Consider the following 24871-nt stretch of genomic DNA (forward strand, 5'->3'; position numbering starts at 1 on the left):
TGGTGAGGTGGGGATTACATTCAGAGATCAGAGTCCAGGTTTAAAAGACGACTATCTGGAGCAAAATAACTAAAGATAGAAACAATGGAGAATATAAAATGCAGACTGCCAACTGGAAAACTGTTTTCTTACAAATGAAACGATGAATATACTATCATCTAATTCAAAAGTAGGTGTTAGGAAGTAGTTTCCCAAAAGTATTTAGTCTGGAGTATAGTTTTATACGTAAGTGGAAGATGGATCATAGAAAATGCAGACAACAAGAGAAAAGACGCTACTGAAAGGTGGTGAGACACCAGCGGCACTCCGCAGTCTGGTTGGAGTAACGACTTAAGCCTCAGCACCTGAAGAACGCGGCCAGGGTCGGTAGTCAAAACATTGTGGATAAAAACGGAATCAACAGCTCGACTGAACACTTCATAACACACCGTTAAACAAACAAAAACGTTTCGTCGCCTGGCGTTAGTGGCCCGGGCGATTCTGGAAGCCTTATCTCTTGTCTGTTAGGGACGTGAGGTGATTTCAGGAAAGCAGAAAACAGGGGGACTCATAACAACGCCCTGTGAAGCCGTGGAGGTATCCTGCCAGCCGCCGTGTACATAAGCGGCGGAGAGCGCTCAGTGGGCAGGTGTCTGTTTCCCCGTGAGGATGGCGGTGCTGTGGTGGCTTCTGCAGCTGTTGGCAGCCCTGGTGGCCGGGCTGTGGTGGGCGTGGCTGCGGCGGCCGCGGTGCGACGCGCCGGGGGATCCCCCAGTCCCTCTGTTGGGGAACCTCATGCAGCTGGGGAACCCCAGGACCAGCTTCCGCACACTCTGTCGCATGCATGCCGTTCACGGGTCCACTTTCTGGTAAGCACATATGGGAACACAGTACCGAATCGAGAGTATAAATACTTTTACTCACGATTACTATCATAAGAAAAATATCACAAAAGTATCGAACAAACACTAAGGAGACCTAGAAATATCGATACTTACCTCTGACAAAAATGTTAGACTAGATGCTCTCTATTGGCTTCACGTTTTAAACTGAATAATGAGGCATTAAATCAAGCAATTTTTTGTTTTCATTTCAGGTTGCAGTTCTTAAAAAAACTGGAACTTGTGAAATTAAATTTCATAACAGATGATTAAAAAATTTGTTAATAGCCCCCTAAAGTTTCTAGCCTTTTTCTAAGTACTTCAAAAATAACATTTTGTCCAGTTGTTTCGCAGATAATGTGTTAAATGACTTTGAGAATGTCGTACCTACAAGTAAAACCTTGGAGGGCACTGATATCGCTGGAATTGTCATGTACTTAATTGTGGCTTATAGAACTGAGGAAAGAAAAACTTGGTGTCTTAAAAGATTAGCCCACATTATACATACTGTATATGTTTCCAAATAAAGGATCAATCCAGATTTTGGTCAGAAAGAGCAGATTCAAAATCAGCTAACATCCTATGATGACACTATTGAGAAAGCAGTAGTGACTTTCAATAAAAATATACTTGCACCACTGGCTCACCTACAAGCAAGGCACAGTGGCATATGCATGAGGTCATCATGCCCCGCATCCCCCCCCCCCAATTCCCTCCTCCCCCCACCTTCTTGGGAATAGACCAGTCAGAGAATTTATATGCCAAGATAGAAATATTTAGAGTTCCCAATCGTAGTCCAGTATTTTACCACGATTAAAAATGAAACAGGTAATCAGTATGTACTCCACAGTTGCCATCTTGTTCTCTGTACCCCACTTACAAGGAACAATTTTGGTCTCAAACGGTCGGAACAGCACGAAACCATGCTTAGAATAACACTCGATCATAAAAACAACTGTGTCTGTGTCTTTTCGATGCAAAACCTTGCATTCTACGGTAAGTGCCATTTTAATAGAGAGAACAAAGTAACAACATACCAGTATCACAACGCCAGTGTATAATTACATTTTCAGTCAACAGTGCCAAAAACCCCTCTGCTTTAAGTATTTATAACATTGCCAAACATAAGCATCCCACACACCTGATAGTGCTCATATTAGTTCTCATAGTGCAGATGGGGGCTTCATTGAAGTGGTTAAAAGAAAGTGGAACAAAACAATGTGCACACCTCCCTAAAGACAGGTTTTTACAGGGTGTTTCAAAAATGACCGGTATATTTGAAACGGCAATAAAAACTAAACGAGCAGCGATAGAAATACACCGTTTGTTGCAATATGCTTGGGACAACAGTACATTTTCAGGCAGACAAACTTTAGAAATTACAGTAGTTACAATTTTCAACAACAGATGGCGCTGCGGTCTGGGAAACTCTATAGTACGATATTTTCCACATATCCACCATGCGTAGCAATAATATGGCGTAGTCTCTGAATGAAAATACCCGAAACCTTTGACAACGTGTCTGGCGGAATGGCTTCACATGCAGATGAGATATACTGCTTCAGCTGTTCAATTGTTTCTGGATTCTGGCGGTACACCTGGTCTTTCAAGTGTCCCCACAGAAAGAAGTCACAGGGGTTCATGTGTGGCGAATAGGGAGGCCAATCCACGCCGCCTCCTGTATGTTTCGGATAGCCCAAAGCAATCACACGATCACCGAAATATTCATTCAGGAAATTAAAGACGTCGGCCGTGCGATGTGGCCGGGCACCATCTTGCATAAACCACGAGGTGTTCGCAGTGTCGTCTAAGGCAGTTTGTACCGCCACAAATTCACGAAGAATGTCCAGATAGCGTGATGCAGTAATCGTTTCGGATCTGAAAAATGGGCCAATGATTCCTTTGGAAGAAATGGCGGCCCAGACCAGTACTTTTTGAGGATGCAGGGACGATGGGACTGCAACATGGGGCTTTTCGGTTCCCCATATGCGCCAGTTCTGTTTATTGACGAAGCCGTCCAGGTAAAAATAAGCTTCGTCAGTAAACCAAATGCAGCCCACATGCATATCGCCGTCATCAATCCTGTGCACTATATCGTTAGCGAATGTCTCTCGTGCAGCAATGGTAGCAGCGCTGAGGGGTTGCCGCGTTTGAATTTTGTATGGATAGAGGTGTAAACTCTGGCGCATGAGACGATACGTGGACGTTGGCGTCATTTGGACCTCAGCTGCAACACGGCGAACGGAAACCCGATGCCGCTGTTGGATCACCTGCTGCACTAGCTGCGCGTTGCCCTCTGTCGTTGCCGTACGCGGTCGCCCTACCTATCCAGCACGTTCATCCGTCACTTTCCCAGTCCATTGAAATTTTTCAAACAGATCCTTTATTGTATCGCTTTTCGGTCCTTTGGTTACATTAAACCTCCGTTGAAAACTTCATCTTGTTGCAACAACACTGTGTTCTAGGTGGTGGAATTCCAACACCAGAAAAATCCTCTGTTCTAAGGAATAAACCATGTTGTCTACAGCACACTTGCACGTTGTGAACAGCACACGCTTACAGCAGAAAGACGACGTACAGAACGGCGCACCCACAGACTGCGTTGTCTTCTATATCTTTCACATCACTTGCAGCGCCATCTGTTGTTGAAAATTGTAACTACTGTAATTTCGAAAGTTTGTCTGCCTGAAAATGTACTGTTCTCCCAAGCATATTGCAACAAACGGTGTCTTTCTATCGCTGCTCGTTTAGTTTTTATTGCCATTTCAAATATACCGGTCATTTTTGAAACACCCTGTGTATTCAAAATCACTTTCGCATTCAAGCAGTCCAATATCAGAAACCACAGTAATTATATTTTCATACAATAATATGAGTGTTGTTAATGTCATAACCTGACTTACTCCAAACATATTGCAACATTGGCGAATATTTTGGTGCAGAAAATTGATTGTAAATCACAGGGTGAAGTTTGATGATAACGATCATGTATTTTCACTTGGGGTGTGGCACATTGTACTCATACAAAATCAGCACTCCTTCTGATACAGAGATTATATTTCCCTCCACAAAAAGAAATCCATAGTAGCCTGTAAACTTCTATAAAAACCATTATTCATCACGCAGCAGTTTGAAAATCGCGAGCGCCAAAGCATTCACAGACTCCTTAGGGAAAAACGTATCACCTGTGAGATTTCTGCCACATGTGAAAGTTTTTCTATCTCCTCAAAACACTTTTATATGTACTTAGCGTTACACTCTTTACATATTTCCCTATCTGTGGCACATATCGTCTGTAGAATGGTTCTGCATTAGTCTCTGCTCTGCTACTAAGGGTCGTTCCAGAAATGTTGCGACAGACTTCGAGGTGCTGTAGAGCATATATCTTGAGTAACAAATCGAGGGTAGGAACCCGGAAACGTTATCCAATGACGCTGTGGAGCGTCAAAGCAATAGGCGCTGGCACCTGCAAATAGGCCACACCTTCGCCAGCAAACGTGATTGTGTACACTGACAGACCAAAGATGGAACGTCTCGCAATGTTCACGACTGACTGCACGATCGACAGTGCAGCTTAGACAGACGTTGCCTCCTATGAAAGTGATGCTCTATTGTCTCGATGGACCCTTCTAAAATCTCAGGGGAAAAATAAACTGCAGATGGAAACCCATGTCCAAAATCGTCATCCACCGAGGCAACAGAGCATGGCATTCACAGGAGACGAGACATGTTTACACTGCACTAGCTCCATCTTCTCCACTGCGGATCGTGGCAATCAGTCACGATCACTGAATAACAAACGACACTGCAAGATGTTCCACCTACAGTCCGTCAGCGTACAGTCACGTTTGCTGCCGAAGGGGTGACCTAGAGCAGGCACCAGTGCCTATAACGTTGACGCTCCACGGAGTCGTTGGATGACGTTTCTGGACACAGCTTCCTATCCTCCATTCGTTGTTCACGACACTCTATACAACCTCTCGAAGTTTGTCTTAACATTTCTGGGACACCCTGTAGACTTACTGCGTTACGTTGCCTGCAACACAACAAGGTGTCATTCAGTCTCTCTGTGGGGAATTGTCATATACGAGGTGGTTCTGAATCTTTGCATCATTTGATCACGTCATGGGGAATAAATTCTGCTAGGGGCAACATTTCTTAACGCTTTCCAGGAATTTAAAAGGTGCTTAATAATTGAAACAGTTACTTGAGAGAAAGTGAATTTATTAGCCAAGATCCCTAGTAAACAGCCTTTATCGTCGATTACGGCTTCGGTAAGCATGGTTACCATCATCAGATCTCGATAAAAGGTTATTACATGTCTCCCATACCAGCTGTACAAGTACTCTTCCTGAAATATTGACAGGTATGTGAAGGACAAGATGAAAGATGCATCGGCAAGTCGAGGCTAAAACTACAGTACACAGTGTAATTCACCGAATGCTCGTGTGCCATAGCGCAGCCTACTATGTATTTCATTGCAGCCAGGGCACTCCTAGACTGACAGGTGGTGACCAGTTCTGGCCAGTAGATTGGCAATAGGCCCCAACAGCTGTAGCTAGTGTATTCATGTGCTCCTTACTAAAATTGTTTATGTATTTCAATTACAGCATGTTTTCCAGTTATGTGTCGATAAAAGAATCCATATGCACCTTTTGTAAAATTATTGCAAAATAGTTATTGAAACAGAAGCTAAAAATTATTCGTATTATGTTCACTTGCAGTAGTGCGCCTATGTAGAACTTGCTTTAAAATCTGTCAATTTCCATAACCTGGTGCACGATAAATTTTGTAATTTACAAAACTCTGTGGACATAATTGTAAAATTACTAAAATTTTTAAAAAAATCTGGACATAAATTTACAGGGTTTGCTTCCACTGTGTCATTTGGACAGCAGTCCAATGCTGATGAGAACCTACGTAATTACTGAGTATGATTTTTAAGTCTGACATGTAGAGAAGCAAAATCTTTCACAGTAGCACTTGTAAGTGGAATCGTGAAATAAATAATTTCTACTGTAAACGACTGACTACATGACTGTGAACACCGACCATGAGAAGTTAACCCTAAGAACGAGCGTCCCTAAGTGCAGAAAGATTTTTAGAAGGGAATCACAAACTTTTATTTTGATCGGCTCAGATTCTTTCACGTAGAGCAATGATTGGTTTGTAGGCAACAAACATAGCATATGGGTGCAGCCGAATACCTACACCTTGGCGCCTCCCAGGGGCGTAACCAATACAGATGGACACCTAACGTCGCTGGGATGTGACAGCCAAAATTTTGTCTCTAACATAAGTTGTTTCCAATGGCGTGACCAATCAGTTCTAGATGTTCCATGCAAAGACTTTGAAAAAGGATGATAAATCCACAACCACAGTGCCCTCTTAAGGAAACTACACTAGACGAACTAACCGTGGGGAGCCCCCTCCAGTGCTGGTGATGTGTGTCTGGTGTGCAGTATCTACGTGGGCCCCATCCTGTACGTGGTCGTCGCAGAACCCCGCGATGCCAAGCTGCTGCTCGGCTCCACTAAGATAGTCGACCGCACCCGCGACTCCCCCTACCTGCACAACATGGTCAGCGTCTTCATTGGCGACGGACTCTTGAGCAAGAGAGGCGACCAGTGGCGGGCTCACCGCAAGATCATTTCGCCCACTTTCCACCTGCAGGTCAGCACCTCTACACCTACAGTCTCTTCAAAATTACTTTAGCATTGGAAACTATGAAGCAAGTGGTGGAGAAAGGCTCAAAGGAAAGAATAGTACGCATTCAGAAAATCCCGCAGGACTGGCTCAACAGTCGCAGCAACCATCTGGGGTTCCCAAGTTGTTAAGCATCCCACTTGCTTTGTCCTCCAGTTTCTGGCTGCTTGCTGTCATCCAGTTGGATCATCCATTGTATGAGGGGCGTTCAGTAAATAATGCAGTACATTTTTTTTTCTGATAGCAGGTTGGTTTTATTCAGAATTCCAATACATCATATTACACTACTGGCCATTAAAATTGCTACACCACGAAGATGACGTGCTACAGACGTGAAATTTAACCGACAGGAAGAAGATGCTGTGATACGCAAATGATTAGCTTTTCAGAGCATTCACACAAGGTTGGCGCCGGTGGCGGCACCTACAACGTGCTGACATTGTCCAACCGATTTCTCATACACAAACAGCAGTTGACTGGCGTTTCCTGGTGAAACGTTGTTGTAATGCCTCGTGTAACGAGGAGAAACGCGTACCATCACGTTTCCGACTTTGATAAAGGTCGGATTGTAGCCTATCACGACAGCGGTTTATCGTATCGCGACATTGCTGCTCGCGTTGGTCGAAAACCAATGACTGTTAGCAGAATATGGAATCGGTGGGTTCAGGAGGGTAATACGGAACGCCGTGCTGGATCCCAACGGCCTCGTATCACTGGCAGTCGAGATGACAGGCATCATATCCGCAAGGCTGTAACGGATCGTGCAGCCACGTCTCGATCCCTGAGTCAACAGATGTGAACGTTTGCAAGACAACAACCACCTGCACGAACAGTTCGACGACGTTTGCAGCAGCATGGACTATCAGCTCGGACACCAGGGCTGTGGTTAACCTTGACGCTGCATCAAAGACAGGAGCGCCTGCGATGGTGTACTCAACGATGAACCTGGATGCACGAATGGCAAAACGTCATTTTTTCGGATGGATCCAAGTTCTGTTTACAGTATCATCATGGTCGCATCCGTGCTTGGCGACATCACGGTGAACGCACATTGGAAGCGTGTATTCGTCATCGCCATACTGGCGAATCACCCGGCGTGATGGTATGGCGTGCCATTGGCTACAAATCTCGGTCACCTCTTGTTCGCATAGACAGCACTTTGAACACTGGACGTTACATTTCAGATGTGTTACGACCCGTGGCTCTACCCTTCATTCGATCCCTGCGAAACCCAACATTTCAACAGGATAATGCACGACCGCATGTGGCAGGTCCTGTACGGGTCTTTCTGGATACAGAAAGTGTTCGACTGCTGTCCTGGTCAGCACATTCTCTAGATATCTCACCAACTGAAAACGTCTGGTCAATGTTGGTCGCGCAACTGGCTCGTCACAACATGCCAGTCACTACTCTTGAACTGTGGTATCGTGTTGAAGCTGCATGGGCAGCTGTACCTGTACACGCCATCCAAGCTCTGTTTGACTCAATGCCCAGGCGTATCAAGGCCGTTATTTCGGCCAGAGGTGGTTGTTCTGGGTACTGATATCTCAGGATCTATGCACCCAGATTACGTGAAAATGAATCACATGTAAGTTCTAGTATAAAATATTTGTCCAATGAATACCCGTTTATCATCTGCATATCTTCCTGGTGTAGCAATTTTAATGGCCAGTAGTGTATTCCCCACTCTTTTGGTTCCAATATGCTGTTTTCAAACATAGTCTCGGTTCAAAGCGATAGCCTTACGCCACTTTAGTGGGATGCACCGTACGCCCGAATTGTACCACTGTAGTGACCGACGCCGAAACCAACGTCTTACTGCTTCACTAACCTCCCCACCATCCACGTACTGCTTCCTGAGCACTGGGCCAAACAGACGGAAATCGGTGGAGCTTCAGGCTGTATGGTGAATGAGGAAAAAGAGTCTGAAGAAGTTTGTGAGCTTTTCTCGGGTGTGCACACATGTGTGAAACCTCGCCTTGTCATGGAAAAGTTCGTTTGCATTTTTGTGGTGACAAACACGCTGAAGTTTTTTTTTTTTTTTCGATCTCCTGAGTGTAGCACAATGCATTTCAGAGTTTATGGTTGCACCATGAGGGAGAACCCTTTCAGAGTCCCTGAAGACTGTCGCCATGGCTTTACCAGCTGTGGGTGCGGCTTTAGACTTTTTCTTCAGAGGAGAGGTAGTGTGGCGCCACTCCACAGATTGCCGTTTTGTTTCCGGCTCGAAGTGATAAACCCATTTTTCGTCGTCTCTGACGATGCTCGACAAAAGCTGTCACCATTAGCCCCACAACGCCCAAGTAGTTCCGCTCAGGTGGTCCTTCGTTTCTATTAATGGTGTTCTGTTAGGCACTGAGGAACCCAGTGACCTCACACCTTTGAGTATCCCATCTGGTGGACGAGTGTGTCAGCATTACCTACAGAGACATCCTGCTGAGCTGCGAGGTATTTGATTCTAGGCCGCCGGTCACCTCACATGAGAGTGTCCGCACGTTCGACCATTGCAGGAATCACAAATGCGTGCGGCTGGCCGGCACGCGTGAGGTCGGATAGGTCTGCGGGACCAGGCGCCTCGCCCAACGACCCACCGTGCTTTTGTTCACTGCCAGATCTCTGTAGACATTCTGCAAGCGTTCATGTCTATCTGCGACGCTGTAGTCTTCCGCCAAAAGAAACACTCTACTTGGAACGCACCTGCGTCGAGGACGCCATTTTGAAGACCACATAGAGCGCCGCCACCTATGGGAAACCCATGAAAGTATAGGAGCTGAGGCGGGACTATCCACGATGTCCCACAACAAATTCCGTACTTATTCAACTGAAATTGGCTGAGAATTGCTTCAAAATGTTCAAATGTGTGTGGAATCTTATGGGACTTAACTGGTAAGGTCATCAGTCCCTAAGCTTACACACTACTTAACCTAAATTATCCTAAGGACAAACACACACACCTATGCCCGAGATAGGACTCGAACCTCCGCCGGGACCAACCGCACAGTCCATGACTGCAGCGCCCTAGACCGCTCGGTTTGAGAATTGTTTGCTGAACGCCTCTCGTACATTGTAGTTTTCATTGTTTCTATTTCGTACTGTTGCAGGGTTAACATTATTCCTGTTATTATTATTCTCTGTTGTGTGAATGTGACCACTCTCTGCTGACCAGGGTATTACTGCACGATGTCAGCTTACAGAAACGACCTCCGGGCTACTCACCCACACTGTCAACAACACATCTTGTTAATACTTCCAACCAACATCTTGTTGACAAGACGCCTACCGTGGCAAAATGAAGCGACATGATTACTTCGCCATCCAAACATCAGAGTCACTGGGAAATTTAAAGAGGTACAGCCTCTTCATCTCAAAGCAGCAATTGCAACTGATGTTCAAAATGGTTCAAAAAAATGGCTCTGAGTACTATGGGACTTAACATCTGAGGTCATCAGTCCCCTAGAACTTAGAACTACTTAAATCTAGCTAACCTAAGGATATCACACACATCCATGCCCGAGGCAGGATTCTAACCTGCGACCGTAGCGGTCGCGCGGTTCCAGACGGAAGCGCCTAGAACCGCTCGGACACACCGGCCGGCCAAAATGGTTCAAATGGCTTTGAGCACTATGGGACTTAACATCTGAGGTCATCAGTCCCCTAGAACTTAGAACTACATAAATCTAACTAACCTAAGGATATCACACACATCCATGCCCGAGGCAGGATTCGAAACTGCGGCCGTAGCAATCGAGCGGTTCCTGACTGAAGCACCTAGAACCGCTCGGCCACAACGGCCGGCGCAACTGATGTCCTCAGTTATTTGGCAGATGTATTCCAGTCTCTGTCTTCCTCTAGAGATTTTTAGTCTCTGCTGCCTCTGGTACCATGAAAGTTATTCCCTGAGGTCTTAACACATGTCTTATCATTCTGTCCCTTCTTCTTGTCAATGTTTTCCACATATTCCTTTCCTCTCCTATTCTGGGTTGATTCTTCTCATTCCTTGCCATATCACTCCACCTAATATTCAACATTCTTCTGTGGTATCACATTTCAGATTCTTCCATTCTGTTCCTGTTTTCCCACAGTCCATGTTCCACTACCATATAATACTGCGCTCCAAACGTAAATTCTCAGAAATGTATTCCTCATATTAATGCCTGTGTTTGATACTGGCGGATTTCTCTTGGCCACGAATTGCCTTCTTGCCAGTGCTAGTCTGCATTTGATGTTCTCCTTGCTACATTCATCATGTATTATTTTCCTGCCTAAGGACCAGAATTTGTTAACTTCGTCTACCCCATGGTTCTCAATTCTGATGTTAAGTTCTACTTATTGTTACCTTCATTTTTCTTCGGTTTACTCTCGGTCCTTATGCTGTACTAATTAGAATGTTCATTCCATTCAGCAGATCATATAATTCTTCTTCCCTTAAACTCAAGATAGCAGTGTCATCAGCGAATCTTATCACTGACATCCTTTCACTTTGAATTTTAATCCACATCTTGAACCTATGTTATAATACCGTCATTGCTTCTTCCACATATAGACTGAACAGTAGGGATGAAAGGTTAAATTCCTGTCTTACAGTTTTTTTAATCCAAGCACTTCTTTCGTGGTATTCCAGTCTTGCTGTTCCCTCTTCGTTCTTGTATATATTGTATACTAGCCGCCTTTCCCTTTAGTTTACTCATATTTTTCTCAGAATTTTGTACATCTTGCACCATTTGACATTGATAAACGCTTTTTCCAGGTCGACAGATCCTAGAAACGTGTCTTGATTTTTCTTCAGTCTTGCTTCCATTGTCAACTGCAACGTCAGAACTGCCACTCTGGCGCCTTTACCTTTCCTAAACCCAAAATGATGATCATCTAACAAATCTAGAATTTTATTTTAGTTTCCGCTCTTCTGTATATTATTTTTGTCAGCAGCATGCCCTATCGACTCCTGTTTCTTCGTCCATCACGTCATCAGAGATTTTCTTCCCCTCACAGAAGCCTCTTTCCACCACTCCGCTCTTCCCTTTGCATTTAACAGCGGAATCCCAATGCACTCTTACAGTTGCTAGCCTTGCTTTTAATTTTAATGAAGGTTGTTCTGACTTTTCTGTTTGCTAAGTCAGTTCTTCGAACAATCATTTCCTTTTCGATTTCCTCACATTTTTCACTTTCTGTTTATTTCGTTCCTAAGTGACTTGTATTGATGTATTCCTGAATTTCCTTAAACATTTTCTTACTTCCTTCCTTTGTCGATCAACTGAAGTAGTTTTTCTGTTACCCATGCTTTCTTCGCAGTTACTTTCCGTGTACTGAAGTTCTTTCTTTCCATGTTCTGTGGTTGCCTCTTTTAGAAAAGTTCATTCCTCTTCAATGAATTGCCTACTGAGCTATTCATTATAGCAGTATATTTTAAATCAGAGAACATCAGGCATATTTTTCTATTTCCTAATATTTCCGTGTCCTACTTCTACATCTACATCTACATCAATACTCCGCAAACAACCTGGCGGTGTGTGGTGGAGGGTACCTTGAGTACGTCTATCGGTTCTCCCTTCTATTCCAGTCTCGTATTGTTCGTGGAAAGAAGGATTGTCGGTATACCTCTGTGTGGGCTCTAATCTCTCTGATTTTATCCTCATGGTCTTTTCGCGAGATGTACGTAGGAGGGAGCAATATACTGCTTGACTCCTCGGTGAAGGTATCTTCTCGAAACTTCAACAAGTTCCCGTAACGAGCTACTGAGCTTCTCTCCTGCAGAGTCTTCCACTGGAGTTTATCTATCATCTCCGTAACGCTTTCGCGATTACTAAATGATCCTGTAACGAAGCGCGCTGCTCTCCGTTGGATCTTCTCTATCTCTTCTATCAACCCTATCTGGTACGGATCCCACACTGCTGAGCAGTATTCAAGCAGTGGGCGAACAAGCGAACTGTAACCTACTTCCTTTGTTTTCGGATTGCATTTCCTTAGGATTCTTCCAATGAATCGCAGTCTGGCATCTGCTTTACCGACGATCAACTTCATATGATCATTCCATTTTAAATCACTCCTAATGCGAACTCACAGATAATTTATGGAATTAACTGCTTCCAGTTGCTGACCTGCTATTTAGTAGCTAAATGATAAGGGATCTATCTTTCTATGTATTCGCAGCACATTACACTTGTCTACATTGAGATTCAATTGCCATTTCCTGCACCATGCGGCAATTCGCTGCAGATCCTCCTGCATTTCAGTACAATTTTCCAATGTTACAATCTCTCGATATACCACAGCATCATCCGCAAAAAGCCTCAGTGAACTTCCGATGTCATCCACAAGATCATTTATGTATGTTGTGAATAACAACGGTCCTATGACACTCCCCTGCGGCGCACCTGAAATCACTCTTACATGATATGGTGCGTTCTGTTATCTAGGAACCCTTCAATCCAATCACACAATTGGTCTGATAGTCCATATGCTCTTACTTTATTCATTCTTCGTGCATTGACTGTTGCTGACTATTCTCTTAAACTTCAGCCTCCTCTTCGTTGTTCTAGTGGTCTACAGTTCGAATACTGATTTGATACAACTCTCCATGCTACTCTATCCTGCGCAAGCTTCTTCATCTCCGAATAACCACTGCAGCCTACGCCCTTCTGAATCTGCTTACTGTATACATCTCTTGGTCTCCCACTACGATTTTTACCCTCCACGCTGCCCTCCAGTACTAAACTGGTGATCCCTTGATGCCTCAGAACATGCCCTAACAACCGATCCCTCCTTCCAGTGAGGCTGTGCCGTAAATTTCTTTCCCCACAATACTGTTCAGTACCTCCTCGATATTTACCTATCTTCGATATTCCTCTGTAGCACCGCATTTTTAAGCTTCTAGTCTCTTCTTGTTTAAACTGTCTATCGTCCACGTATCACTTCTGTACATGTCTACAGTCCATGCAAATACTTTCGAGGAGACGCCCTAACACCTAAATCTACACACATCAAAAAAACTTTTGCATCATCCCGGTTCCCAGAACTCTTGAAGATAGACGTTGACTGTGGATATTGTATCACAGACACAGTCCCTTTCACTGTTCAGAGATGTCACTAAAGCCGCCCAAAGATATAACAACCATGCATGAGCATCGCCTATTAGACAGATGGAGTCCGACAGCCGATCAGTTCCAGTCATTCCACCAGGAAGGAGGTACACGGCTCGTGCTGTCTGTTGTTCAACCATGCCTAGACGGTCAATACCGCGGTTCGATCTCGTCCGCATTGTTACTTTGTGTCAGGAAGGGAAGTGTCCAGCCGTCTCGGAGTGAACCAAAGCGAAGTTGTTCGGACATGCAGAAAAACAGGAACTGTCGATGACATGCCTCGCTAAGGCCGCCCAAGGGCTACTACTGCAGTGGATGACCGCTACCTACGGATTATGGCTCGGAGTAACCCTGACAGCAACGCCACCATGTTGAATGATGCTTTTCGTGCAGCCAGAGGACGTCGTGTTACAACTGAAACTGTGCGCAATAGGCTGCATGGTGCGCAACTTCATCCCGGCGTATATGGCAAGGTCCATTCACGACACCATGCAGTGCGGTATAGATGGGCCCAACAACACTCCGAATGATCCGCTCATGATTGGCATCACGTCCTCTCCGCCGATGAGTGTCGCATATACCATCAACCAGACAATCGCTAGAAACGTGTTTAGAGGAAGCCCGGTCAGGCTGAACACCTTACTCATACTCTAAAGCGAGTGCAGAAAGGTCCCCTGATTATGGGGGTGGCATTTTGTGGGGCCGATGTGCGCCGCTGGTGTTCATGGAAGGCGCCGTAACGGCTGTGCGATACGTGAATGTCATCCTCTGAACGATAGTGCAACCATATCGACAGGATATTGGCGAGGCATTCGTCTTCATGGACGACAATTCGCCCCCCATTGGGCACATCTTGTGAATGACTTCCTTCAGGACAACGACATCGCTCGACTAGAGTGGCCAGCATGTTCTCGAGACATGAACCCTATCTAACATCACTGGGATAGACTGAAAGGGCTGTTTATGGACGACGTGACCCACCAACCACTCTGAGGGATCTATGCCTAATCGCCGTTGAGGAGTGGGATAATCTGGACCAACAGTGCCTTGATGAACTTGCGGATAGTGTGCCGCGACGAATACAGGCATGCATCAATGCAAGAGGACTTGCTACTGGGTATTAGAGGTACCAGTGTGTACAGCAATCTGGACCACCACCTCTGAAGGTCTCGCTGTATGGTGGTACAAAATGAAATGTGCGGTTTTCATGAGCAATGAAAAGGGCGGAAATGATGTTTATGTTGATCTCTATTCCAATTTTCTGTACAGGTTCCGGAACTCTCGGAACCGCGGTGATGCAGAACTCTTTGCAATGTGTGTATATATTCGATGTTAACAATTGTCTGTTCTTCAGAAACGCTTTTATTGCCATTGCTAGTCTACACTTTATATTCTCTCTACTTCGGCCAGCATTAGTTACTTTGATGCCCACATAACAAAACTGTTCTACAACTTTAAGTGTTTCATTTCCTAATCTAATGCCCTCTGCAGCACCTGATTTTATTCTGCTACATTCCATTATCCCTGTTTTGCTTTTGAAATGTTCATCTTTTATATGCCTTTCTATATACTTTCCATTCCGCTCAACTGCTCTTCCAAGCCTACTCTTCATCATTACTAAATTGGGATCTAAGTCTGTATCTGCTCCTGGGTACGCGTTACAATCCAATATCTGATTTCGGAGTCTCTGCCTGACCATGATGTAATGTAACTGAAATCTTCTCGTATCTTCCGGGCTTTTCCAAGTATACCTACTCCTCCTGCGATTCTTGAACTACTAGCTGAAGTTTAATGCAGAACTCAAGTAGTCTTTCTCCTCTCCCATTCCTACTACTCAGCCCATATTCTCCCGTAACCGCTTGTCCTACTCCTTCTTCTACAATCGCATTTCAGTCCTAAATGACTATTAGGTTTTCATCTCACTGTGCATACTGAAACATCCGTTCAGTATCCTCACATACTTTCTCTTGGGATTGCGACGTACGCGTGTACACCTGAACTACTGTTGTCGGTGTTGGTTTGCTGCCGATTTTGCTTAAAGGGATGCCTGTAAGATAGATGTGAGTGAACACCACACGTAATTTTAATTATTGTACAATTAATATCTCTTGCCCAATGAGGAGTTACTTCATATTATTACCACATAATATACAGGGTGGTCCATTGATCGTGACTGGGCCAAATATCTCACGAAATAAGCATCAAACGAAAAAACTACAAAGAACGAAACTCGTCTAGATTGAAGGGGGAAACCAGATGGGATGGATGGCGCTGTAATACTCACAAACATATGGTTCACAATTTTAGACGAACAGTTGGTAACAGGTTGGTTTTTTAAATTAAAATACAGAACGTAGGTACGTTTGAACATTTTATTTCGGTTGTTCCAATGTGATACATGTACCTTTGTGAACTTATCATTTCTGAGAACGTATGCTGCTACAGCGTGATTACCTGTAAATACAACATTAATGCAATAAATGCTCAAAATGATGTCCGTCAACTTCAATGCATTTGGCAATACGAGTGACGACATTCCTCTCAACAGCGAGTAGTTCGCCTTCCGTAATGTTCGCACATGCATTGACAATGCGCTGACGCATGTTGTCAGGCGTTGTCGGTGGGTCACGATAGCAAATATCCTTCAACTTGCCCCGCAGAAAGAAATCCGGGGACGCCAGATTCGGTGAACGTATGGGCCATGGTATGGTGCTTCGACGACCAATCCACCTGTCATGAAATATGCTATTCAGTACCACTTCAACCAAACGCGAGCTATGTGCCGGACATCCATGATGTTGGAAGTAAATCGCCATTCTGTCATGCAGTGAAACATCTTGTAGTAACATCGGTAGAACGTTACGTAGGAAATCATTGCACTATTTAGATTGCAATCGATAAAATGGGGGCCAATTATCCTACCTCCCATAATGTCGCACATTAACCCGTCAATATCACTGATGTTCCACTTGTCGCAGCCATCGTGGATTTTCCGTTGCCCAATAGTGTATATTATGCCGGTTTACGTTACCACTGTTGGTGAATGACGCTTCGTCGCTAAATAGAAAGAGTGCAAAAAATCTATCATCGTCCCCTAATTTCTCTTGTGCCCAGTGGCATAACTGTACACGACGTTCAATTCCTGGTGCATAGAAATATGGTACGGATGCAATCGATGTTGATGTAGCATTCTCAACACCGATATTTTAGAGATTTCCGATTATCGCGCAATTTTTCTGATACTGATGTGCGGCTTAGCCGCGACAGCAGCTAAAACACCTATTTGGGCATCATAATTTTCTGCAGGTCGTGGTTGACGCTTCACATGTGGCTGAACACTTCCTGTTTCCTTAAATAACGTAACTATCCGCCTAACGGTCCGGACACTTGGATGATGTCGTCCAGGATACCGAGCAGCATACATAGCACACGCCCGTTGGGCATTGTGATCACAATAGCCATACATCAACACGATATCGATATTTTCCGCAATTGGTAAACGGACCATTTTAACACGGGTAATGTATCAAGAAGCAAATGCCGTCCGCACTGGCGGAATGTTACGTGATACCACGTACTTATACGTTTGTGACTATTACAGCACCGTCTATCACAAAGCGAAAAAAGTGGTGCAACTAAAACATACCGCGCCACGGCTATTGCCCCGTGCTAATCCATACATCAAATGGGCATCTGCCAACTCCGCATTTGTAAACATTGCACTGACTGAAAAACCACGTTCGTGATGAACACTAAGCTTTTGATGCTACGTACTGATGTGCTTGATGCACCATAGCGCCATCTGTGGTGTCACCGCCAGACACCACACTTGCTAGGTGGAAGCCTTTAAATCGGCCGCGGTCCGTTAGTATACGTCGGACCCGCGTGTCGCCACTATCAGTGATTGCAGACCGAGCGCCGCCATACGGCAGGTCTAGTCTAGAGAGACTCCCTAGCACTCGCCCCAGTTCTGCAGCCGACTTTGCGAGCGATGGTTAACTGTTTACAGATGCTCTCATTTGCCGAGACGACAGTTTAGCATAGCCTTCAGCTACGTCATTCGCTACGACCTAGAAAGGCGCCATATTTTGTTACTTTTATGTCTTCTGAACAGATAGGATTGTGAAACTTCCTGGCAGATTAAAACTGTGTGCCGGACCGAGACTCGAACTCGGGACCTTTGCCTTTCGCGGGCAAGTGCTCTACCAACTGAGCTACCCAAGCACGACTCAGGCCTCGTCCTGACAGCTCTACTTCTGCCAGTACCTAGTCTTCTACCTTCCAAACTTCTTTACAGAAGCTCTCCTGCGAACCTTGCAGAACTAGTACTCCTGAAAGAAAGGATATTGCGGAGACATGGCTTAGCCACAGCCTGGGGGATGTTTCTAGAATGAAATTTTCACTCTGCAGCGGAGTGTGCGCTGATATGAAACTTCCTGGCAGTTTAAAAGTGTGTGCCGGACCGAGACTCGAAGTCGGGACCTTTGCCTTTCGCGGGCAAGTGCTCTACCAACTGAGCTAACCAAGCACGACTCACGCCTCGTCCTGACAGCTTTACTTCTGCCAGTACCTCGTCTCCTACCTTCCAAACTTTACAGAAGCTCTCCTGCGAACCTTGCAGAACTAGTACTCCTGAAAGAAAGGATATTGCGGAGACATGGCTTAGCCACAGCCTGGGGGATGTTTCTAGAATTCTAGATAAGATTTTGAATGATGTACCGTCAAGTGCGACGTTCCTCATTAATGGATTAAAGTTAAGTATCAAACTATATGTGTCCGATTTCTGAACTCTGATTCCTTGTCATGTTCCAGACCTCACGTCAGTATAGTTCTTCCCTCCTCACGCCAGCCTGCGTGAGCTAAAACGCGTGCATTTCGGCCTCCTCTGGTAACACGGTGTTGGCTCTTCAGCCAACCCCAACACCATCTGGTTTCCCTCTTCAAGCTAGACGAGTTTCGTTCTTTGTAGTTTTTTCGTTTGATGCTTATTTCGTGAGATATTTGGCCTGGTCACTATCAATGGACCACCCTGTATAAGTGAATAAAAAGATATGAAATCGTCGGCTTCTGTACTCCCGATGCTGACAATAATTCTTATGGCAAGAGTAGCAAAAGCGAAACGATGTAACGTATTATACGGTTTTATCATTATGCACCTGCTGCAGATTCTGGAGCAGTTCTTGGAGGCTTTTAACACCGGCGGTGAGGTTCTGACGAAACGCCTGGCCGCGACGTGTGGTCAGGAGGTGGACCTGTTCCCCGTGGTGTCGCTGACCACGCTGGAGATGATCGTGGAGACCGCCATGGGCAGCGCGAGTGCTGACGACGGGGCAGCCGGGGGCCCGACCAACCGGGACTTCGTGGCGGCCTTGTCTGAAGCCGTCCGCCTTATGCAGGTACGTTTATTTGTCTAGTCGTTAGCTTTACAGTGTGATCCGCCACCTTGGTAACTATGGTGGGTCGTTAGTTAGTGAAAACCAGTAACAACCCGCAGAAACAGAGTTTACATCTACTTCTACATCTATACAGGGTGTTACAGAAAGGTACTGCCAAACTTTCAGGAAAAATTCCCTAACACACAAATAAAGAAAAGATGTTATGTGGACATGTGTCCGGAAACGCTTAATTTCCATGTTAGAGCTCATTTTAGTTTCGTCAGTATGTACTGTACTTCCTCGATTCACCGCCAGTTGGCCCAATTGAAGGAAGGTAATGTTGACTTCGGTGCTTGTGTTGACATACGACTCATTGCTCTACAGTACTTGCATCAAGCACATCAGTACGTAGCATCAAAAGCTTAGTGTTCATCACGAACGTGGTTTTTCAGTCAGTGCAATGTTTACAAATGCGGAGTTGGCAGATGCCCATTTGATGTATGGATTAGCACGGGGCAATAGCCGTGGCGCGGTATGTTTGTATCGAGACGGATTTCCAGAACGAAGGTGTCCCGACAGGAAGACGTTCGAAGCAATTGATCGGCGTCTTAGGGAGCACGGAACATTCCAGCCTATGACTCGCGACTGGGGAAGACCTAGAACGACGAGGACACCTGCAATGGACGAGGCAATTCTTCGTGCAGTTGACGATAACCCTAATGTCAGCGTCAGAGAAGTTGCTGCTGTACAAGGTAACGTTGAGCACGTCACTGTATGGAGAGTGCTACGGGAGAACCAGTTGTTTCCGTACCATGTACAGCGTGTGCAGGCACTATCAGCAGCTGATTGGCCTCCACGGTTACAATGCTGCGAATGGTTTATCCAACAATGTGTCAATCCTCATTTCAGTGCAAATGTTCTCTTTACAGATTAGGCTTCATTCCAACGTCATCAAATTGTAAATTTTCACAATCAACATGTGTGGGCTGACGAGGATCCGCACGCAATTGTGCAATCACGTCATCAACACAGATTTTCTGTGAATGTTTGGGCAGGTATTGTTGGTGATGTCTTGATTGGGCCCAATGTTCTACCACCCACGCTCAATGGAGCACGTTATCATGATACTCTATCTGTGCTGCTAGAACATGTGCCTTTATAAGTACAACATGTGGTTCATGCACGATAGAGCTCCTGCACTTTTCAGTCGAAGTGCTCGTACGCTTCTCAACAACAGATTCTACTGCAATACAGCGAGCGCCAATACTGCCAGCTAAATAAAAGATTCTAACTACTGAAGTCACTAACTACTGATAGGCACAGTTAGCAAATGAAAGATTTTGATAGAGAATAAACAATGTATTTACCTTAATTATGTTCAAAAATCTCTCTCTACACATCCACCTCTGCTGGCGGCTCACCTCCAACTGTGCAACGCTACGCGCTGTTCACATCCAGCTGCCCACCACTACAATAGCGAATATTCCAACAATGCCACCCAGCCACAGACTGCACACGGCACAGCCAGTCATTTTCATACAGAGCGCTACGTGGCGTTACCAATATAAAAACCTAAACAGCCTACTTACAACCTCTTGCCATCTATCTCAAGAAATTCTTCCAGCTCTTGTCATCTTCTTAATTGCATGAAGTCTGTTTTGTCTCGATTCACTTTGAGCCCTGCCTTCTGTGTATAATTGTCGATTTTCTGGTACATACCTTTCAACTGATGCATTGATTCACTTAGTACTACTATGTCATCTGCATATGCAAGACAATTGAAGTTACCGTCCATCTCTACTCCGCCTGGGGTCAGTTGCCTTGCAGCAGCCACTGCCAGTCCCAAGCCCAGATAAAGGAGGAGGGTTGGTCATTGGGATAACAACTCAGTCCTGTAAAAACTCTTTGTTACGAAACACAAACTTGCCTCGGATATGGATGGCTACATCTACATACAGGGTGACAATTATTGAACTATATGGGAAAAAAAGGAAATTAGTTACAAACCACGGCGTGCACACACTTTATTCAACATGTAAACATCACTACAGATATTCGGATTTAGGCTGGGACATGCTAGATATGCCTGCCATCATTGGCGATGATGTGGCGCAGACGAATAGCGAAATTCTGCATGGTCCACTGAAATGTCGGAACATCGATGCTGTCCATGACCTCCTGAATGGTTGATAATTTTTTCTTAATGTAGGGCCACAGTCATAATATATTTCTTTAAACAATGTTTCACATATCTGTGTTATTTGCACTTATGCCTAAGTAATATTCCAACACATATAACAGGATTTACATGCCTGATAATACGTACATCATAAATATCGCTTCAAACCTCACTAGTTAATTAATGAGTGAGTGAATAAGTAATTGCACTGTATTGTATTAATTCTGAATTGAAGCAAAATTACACATCTTAGAGTTGGCCATGTGTTAATTTCACGTACAAAGCTATATATGTACCTAGTAAAATGTACTTTAAACAACGTCAATGACTACCTGGATTTCTATATTTATGGCTGCAGCGAATATTATCGAGAGGTTTGTTACTGTTTATGTTTACGAGTAGGCAATTTCATTGTAAACTAAGATAAACAGGTACTGCAGAGATATAACAACTACCAAGGAAACTAAATTGCTCCTAACCTTTCCTATCCTACCGGACACTGAGTCCAAAGACTAAAAAAGGTCACTTGCTTGTAAAAGGAATTTCTTTGACCAAGACAAAATGACACTTAGTCAGCTGTCATTCAGTCAAGATGGTGTACACAGTAATGAAAGAAAGCAGTGGGCTCTGCCAGAAACATCGACTCTTAGGTAATGTGTCTGATAGTGTATTTTAATAAGACAGTATGCCATCCCAGGCATTACACTTGTAAGTAAGCATTACAAATATGGATTGTTATTCGATTATTTCACTTGTTATGTATTTCACTGTTATTGTCTAACTTACTTTGAGAAAACACTTGATAATGGCACTTTGATGCCGAAATTATAATTGTGTAAGTGTAAATGTAACACTGTAAATAAACAACAGTCTAATGGTGTTACTGACTTTAAAGAAATTCCTGTGTTTTTAGATCAGCAGTGGCTTTAGGTTATTGCTTACACTTTGTCTTTAATATACGGTAGCCCCACAAATAGGACTCGCATGTGTTCAGATCAGGAGAATGTGTTGACCAGTCGAGGCCCATGGCTATGGACTCTGTGTACCCCAGACCCAGAATGCGGTCCCAAAAATGCTCCTGCAGGACATCAAAAACACTCGTGCTTTGATGGGGTGGACCTCCGTCTTGCATGAACCACATCAGGGTCACTTTGGGTAAGTGGCACGAAAGCACCTTCCAGAACTTTGACCTAGTCACTGGTCGTCACCGTGCCATCAAGGAATGTCGCACCAGTTATTCTGTGACTGGACACTGCACACCGTACAGTACCCGTTGAGGTTCAAGAGGTTTCTCGATCGAGAAATGCGGATTCTCACTCCCCCAAATGCGCCGATTTTGCTTATCGACGAACACATCCAAATGAATGTGGGCTTCGTCACTAAACGAAACCATCGTGCCCCGCGGCAAGTCGCGCAGTTTAAACGTCCTAATGCAAATCTTTCACAAGTTATGACGATTTTATTTCACATACACTCCTGGAAATTGAAATAAGAACACCGTGAATTCATTGTCCCATGAAGGGGAAACTTTATTGACACATTCCTGGGGTCAGATACATCACATGATCACACTGACAGAACCACAGGCACATAGACACAGGCAACAGAGCATGCACAATGTCGGCACTAGTACAGTGTATATCCACCTTTCGCAGCAATGCAGGCTGCTATTCTCCCATGGAGACGATCGTAGAGATGCTGGATGTAGTCCTGTGGAACGGCTTGCCATGCCATTTCCACCTGGCGCCTCAGTTGGACCAGCGTTCGTGCTGGACGTGCAGACCGCTGTGAGACGACGCTTCATCCAGTCCTAAACATGCTCAATGGGGGACAGACCCGGAGATCTTGCTGGCCAGGGTAGTTGACGTACACCTTCTAGAGCACGTTGGGTGGCACGGGATACATGCGGACGTGCATTGTCCTGTTGGAACAGCAAGTTCCCTTGCCGGTCTAGGAATGGTAGAACGATGGGTTCGATGACGGTTTGGATGTACCGTGCACTATTCAGTGTCCCCTCGACGATCACCAGTGGTGTACGGCCAGTGTAGGAGATCGCTCCCCACACCATGATGCCGGGTGTTGGCCCTGTGTGCCACGGTCGTATGCAGTCCTGATTGTGGCGCTCACCTGCACGGCTCCAAACACGCATACGACCATCATTGGCACCAAGGCAGAAGCGACTCTCATCGCTGAAGACGACACGTCTCCATTCGTCCCTCCATTCACGCCTGTCGCGACACCACTGGAGACGGGCTGCACGATGTTGGGACGTGAGCGGAAGACGGCCTAACGGTGTGCGGGACCGTAGCCCAGCTTCATGGAGACGGTTGCGAATGGTCCTCGCCGATACCCCAGGAGCAACAGTGTCCCTAATTTGCTGGGAAGTGGCGGTGCGGTCCCCTACGGCACTGCGTAGGATCCTACGGTCTTGGCGTGCATCCGTGCGTCGCTGCGGTCCGGTCCCAGGTCGACGGGCACGTGCACCTTCCGCCGACCACTGGCGACAACATCGATGTACTATGGAGACCTCACGCCCCACGTGTTGAGCAATTCGGCGGTACGTCCACCCGGCCTCCCGCATGCCCACTATACGCCCTCGCTCAAAGTCCGTCAACTGCACATACGGTTCACGTCCACGCTGTCGCGGCATGCTACCAGTGTTAAAGACTGCGATGGAGCTCCGTATGCCACGGCAAACTGGCTGACACTGACGGCGGCGGTGCACAAATGCTGCGCAGCTAGCGCCATTCGACGGCCAACACCGCGGTTCCTGGTGTGTCCGCTGTGCCATGCGTGTGATCATTGCTTGTACAGCCCTCTCCCTGTGACCGGAGCAAGTATGGTGGGTCTGACACACCGGTGTCAATGTGTTCTTTTTTCCATTTCCAGGAGTGTAGTTCAATAATTGTCCCCGCGTCGCGAAGGACACCCTGTACCACTAGTAGTCGTTTCCTGTCCTGTTCCACCCACAAATCGAGCAAGGGAAGAACGGCTGTCTATATGCCTCGGCATGAGCCTCTATCTTACCTTCGCGGTCCTTACCCGCAATCTATATTGGCGGCAGTAGAATTGTTTGGCAGACAGCTTCAAATGCCGGTTCTCTAAATTTTCTCAGTAGTGTTTCTTCAAAAGAACGTTGCCTTCCTTCCATGGATTCCCGTTTGAGTTTCCGGATCATCTCCGTAACACGTACGTGTTACAGGTAACAAATCTAGCAGCCCACTTCTGAATTGCTTGGATGTTTTCCTTCAGTCCGACCTGGCACGGATCCAAAACACTCGAGCAGTACTCAAGAACAGCTCACACCAGCGTCCTATGTGCGGTCACCTTTACAGGTGAACCAGTCTTTCCGAGAATTCTCCCAATAAACCAAAGTCGACCATTCACCTTCCCTACCACAGTTCTCACATGCTAGTTCCATTTCATATCGCTCTGCAACGTTACGCCCGTATACTTGATTGTGTCATATAGGACACTAACAATACTGTATCAGAACATAACAGGCTTGATATTCCTACCCATGCGCGTTTACTTACATTATTCCACACTCAGAGCTAGCTGCCGTTCATCACACTAGAAATTTTGTCTAACGAGGGGACCCTCGATACTTTAAATCACGGATTTTTATGCGCTTCAAATATGTTGTAGAGACCTGTCTATCCGGTGTTTTAGCGA

General features: G+C 45.4%; 1 protein-coding gene across 1 annotated transcript in view; it reads left to right on the forward strand.

Annotated features, from left to right (window-relative positions):
• The first annotated feature begins 648 nt into the window (after window positions 1-648).
• The window catches only part of LOC126424695 (cytochrome P450 4C1-like), a 77347-nt gene continuing 53124 nt past the window's right edge, over window positions 649-24871 (forward strand). The window contains exons 1-3 of the mRNA XM_050087421.1: window positions 649-848; window positions 6323-6533; window positions 18808-19038. Coding sequence (XP_049943378.1) covers window positions 649-848; window positions 6323-6533; window positions 18808-19038 — 642 coding nt within the window. The remainder of the gene's footprint in view (window positions 849-6322; window positions 6534-18807; window positions 19039-24871) is intronic.

This window comes from Schistocerca serialis, chromosome 10, assembly GCF_023864345.2.
Source record: "Schistocerca serialis cubense isolate TAMUIC-IGC-003099 chromosome 10, iqSchSeri2.2, whole genome shotgun sequence".
Lineage (NCBI taxonomy): Eukaryota > Metazoa > Arthropoda > Insecta > Orthoptera > Acrididae > Schistocerca > Schistocerca serialis.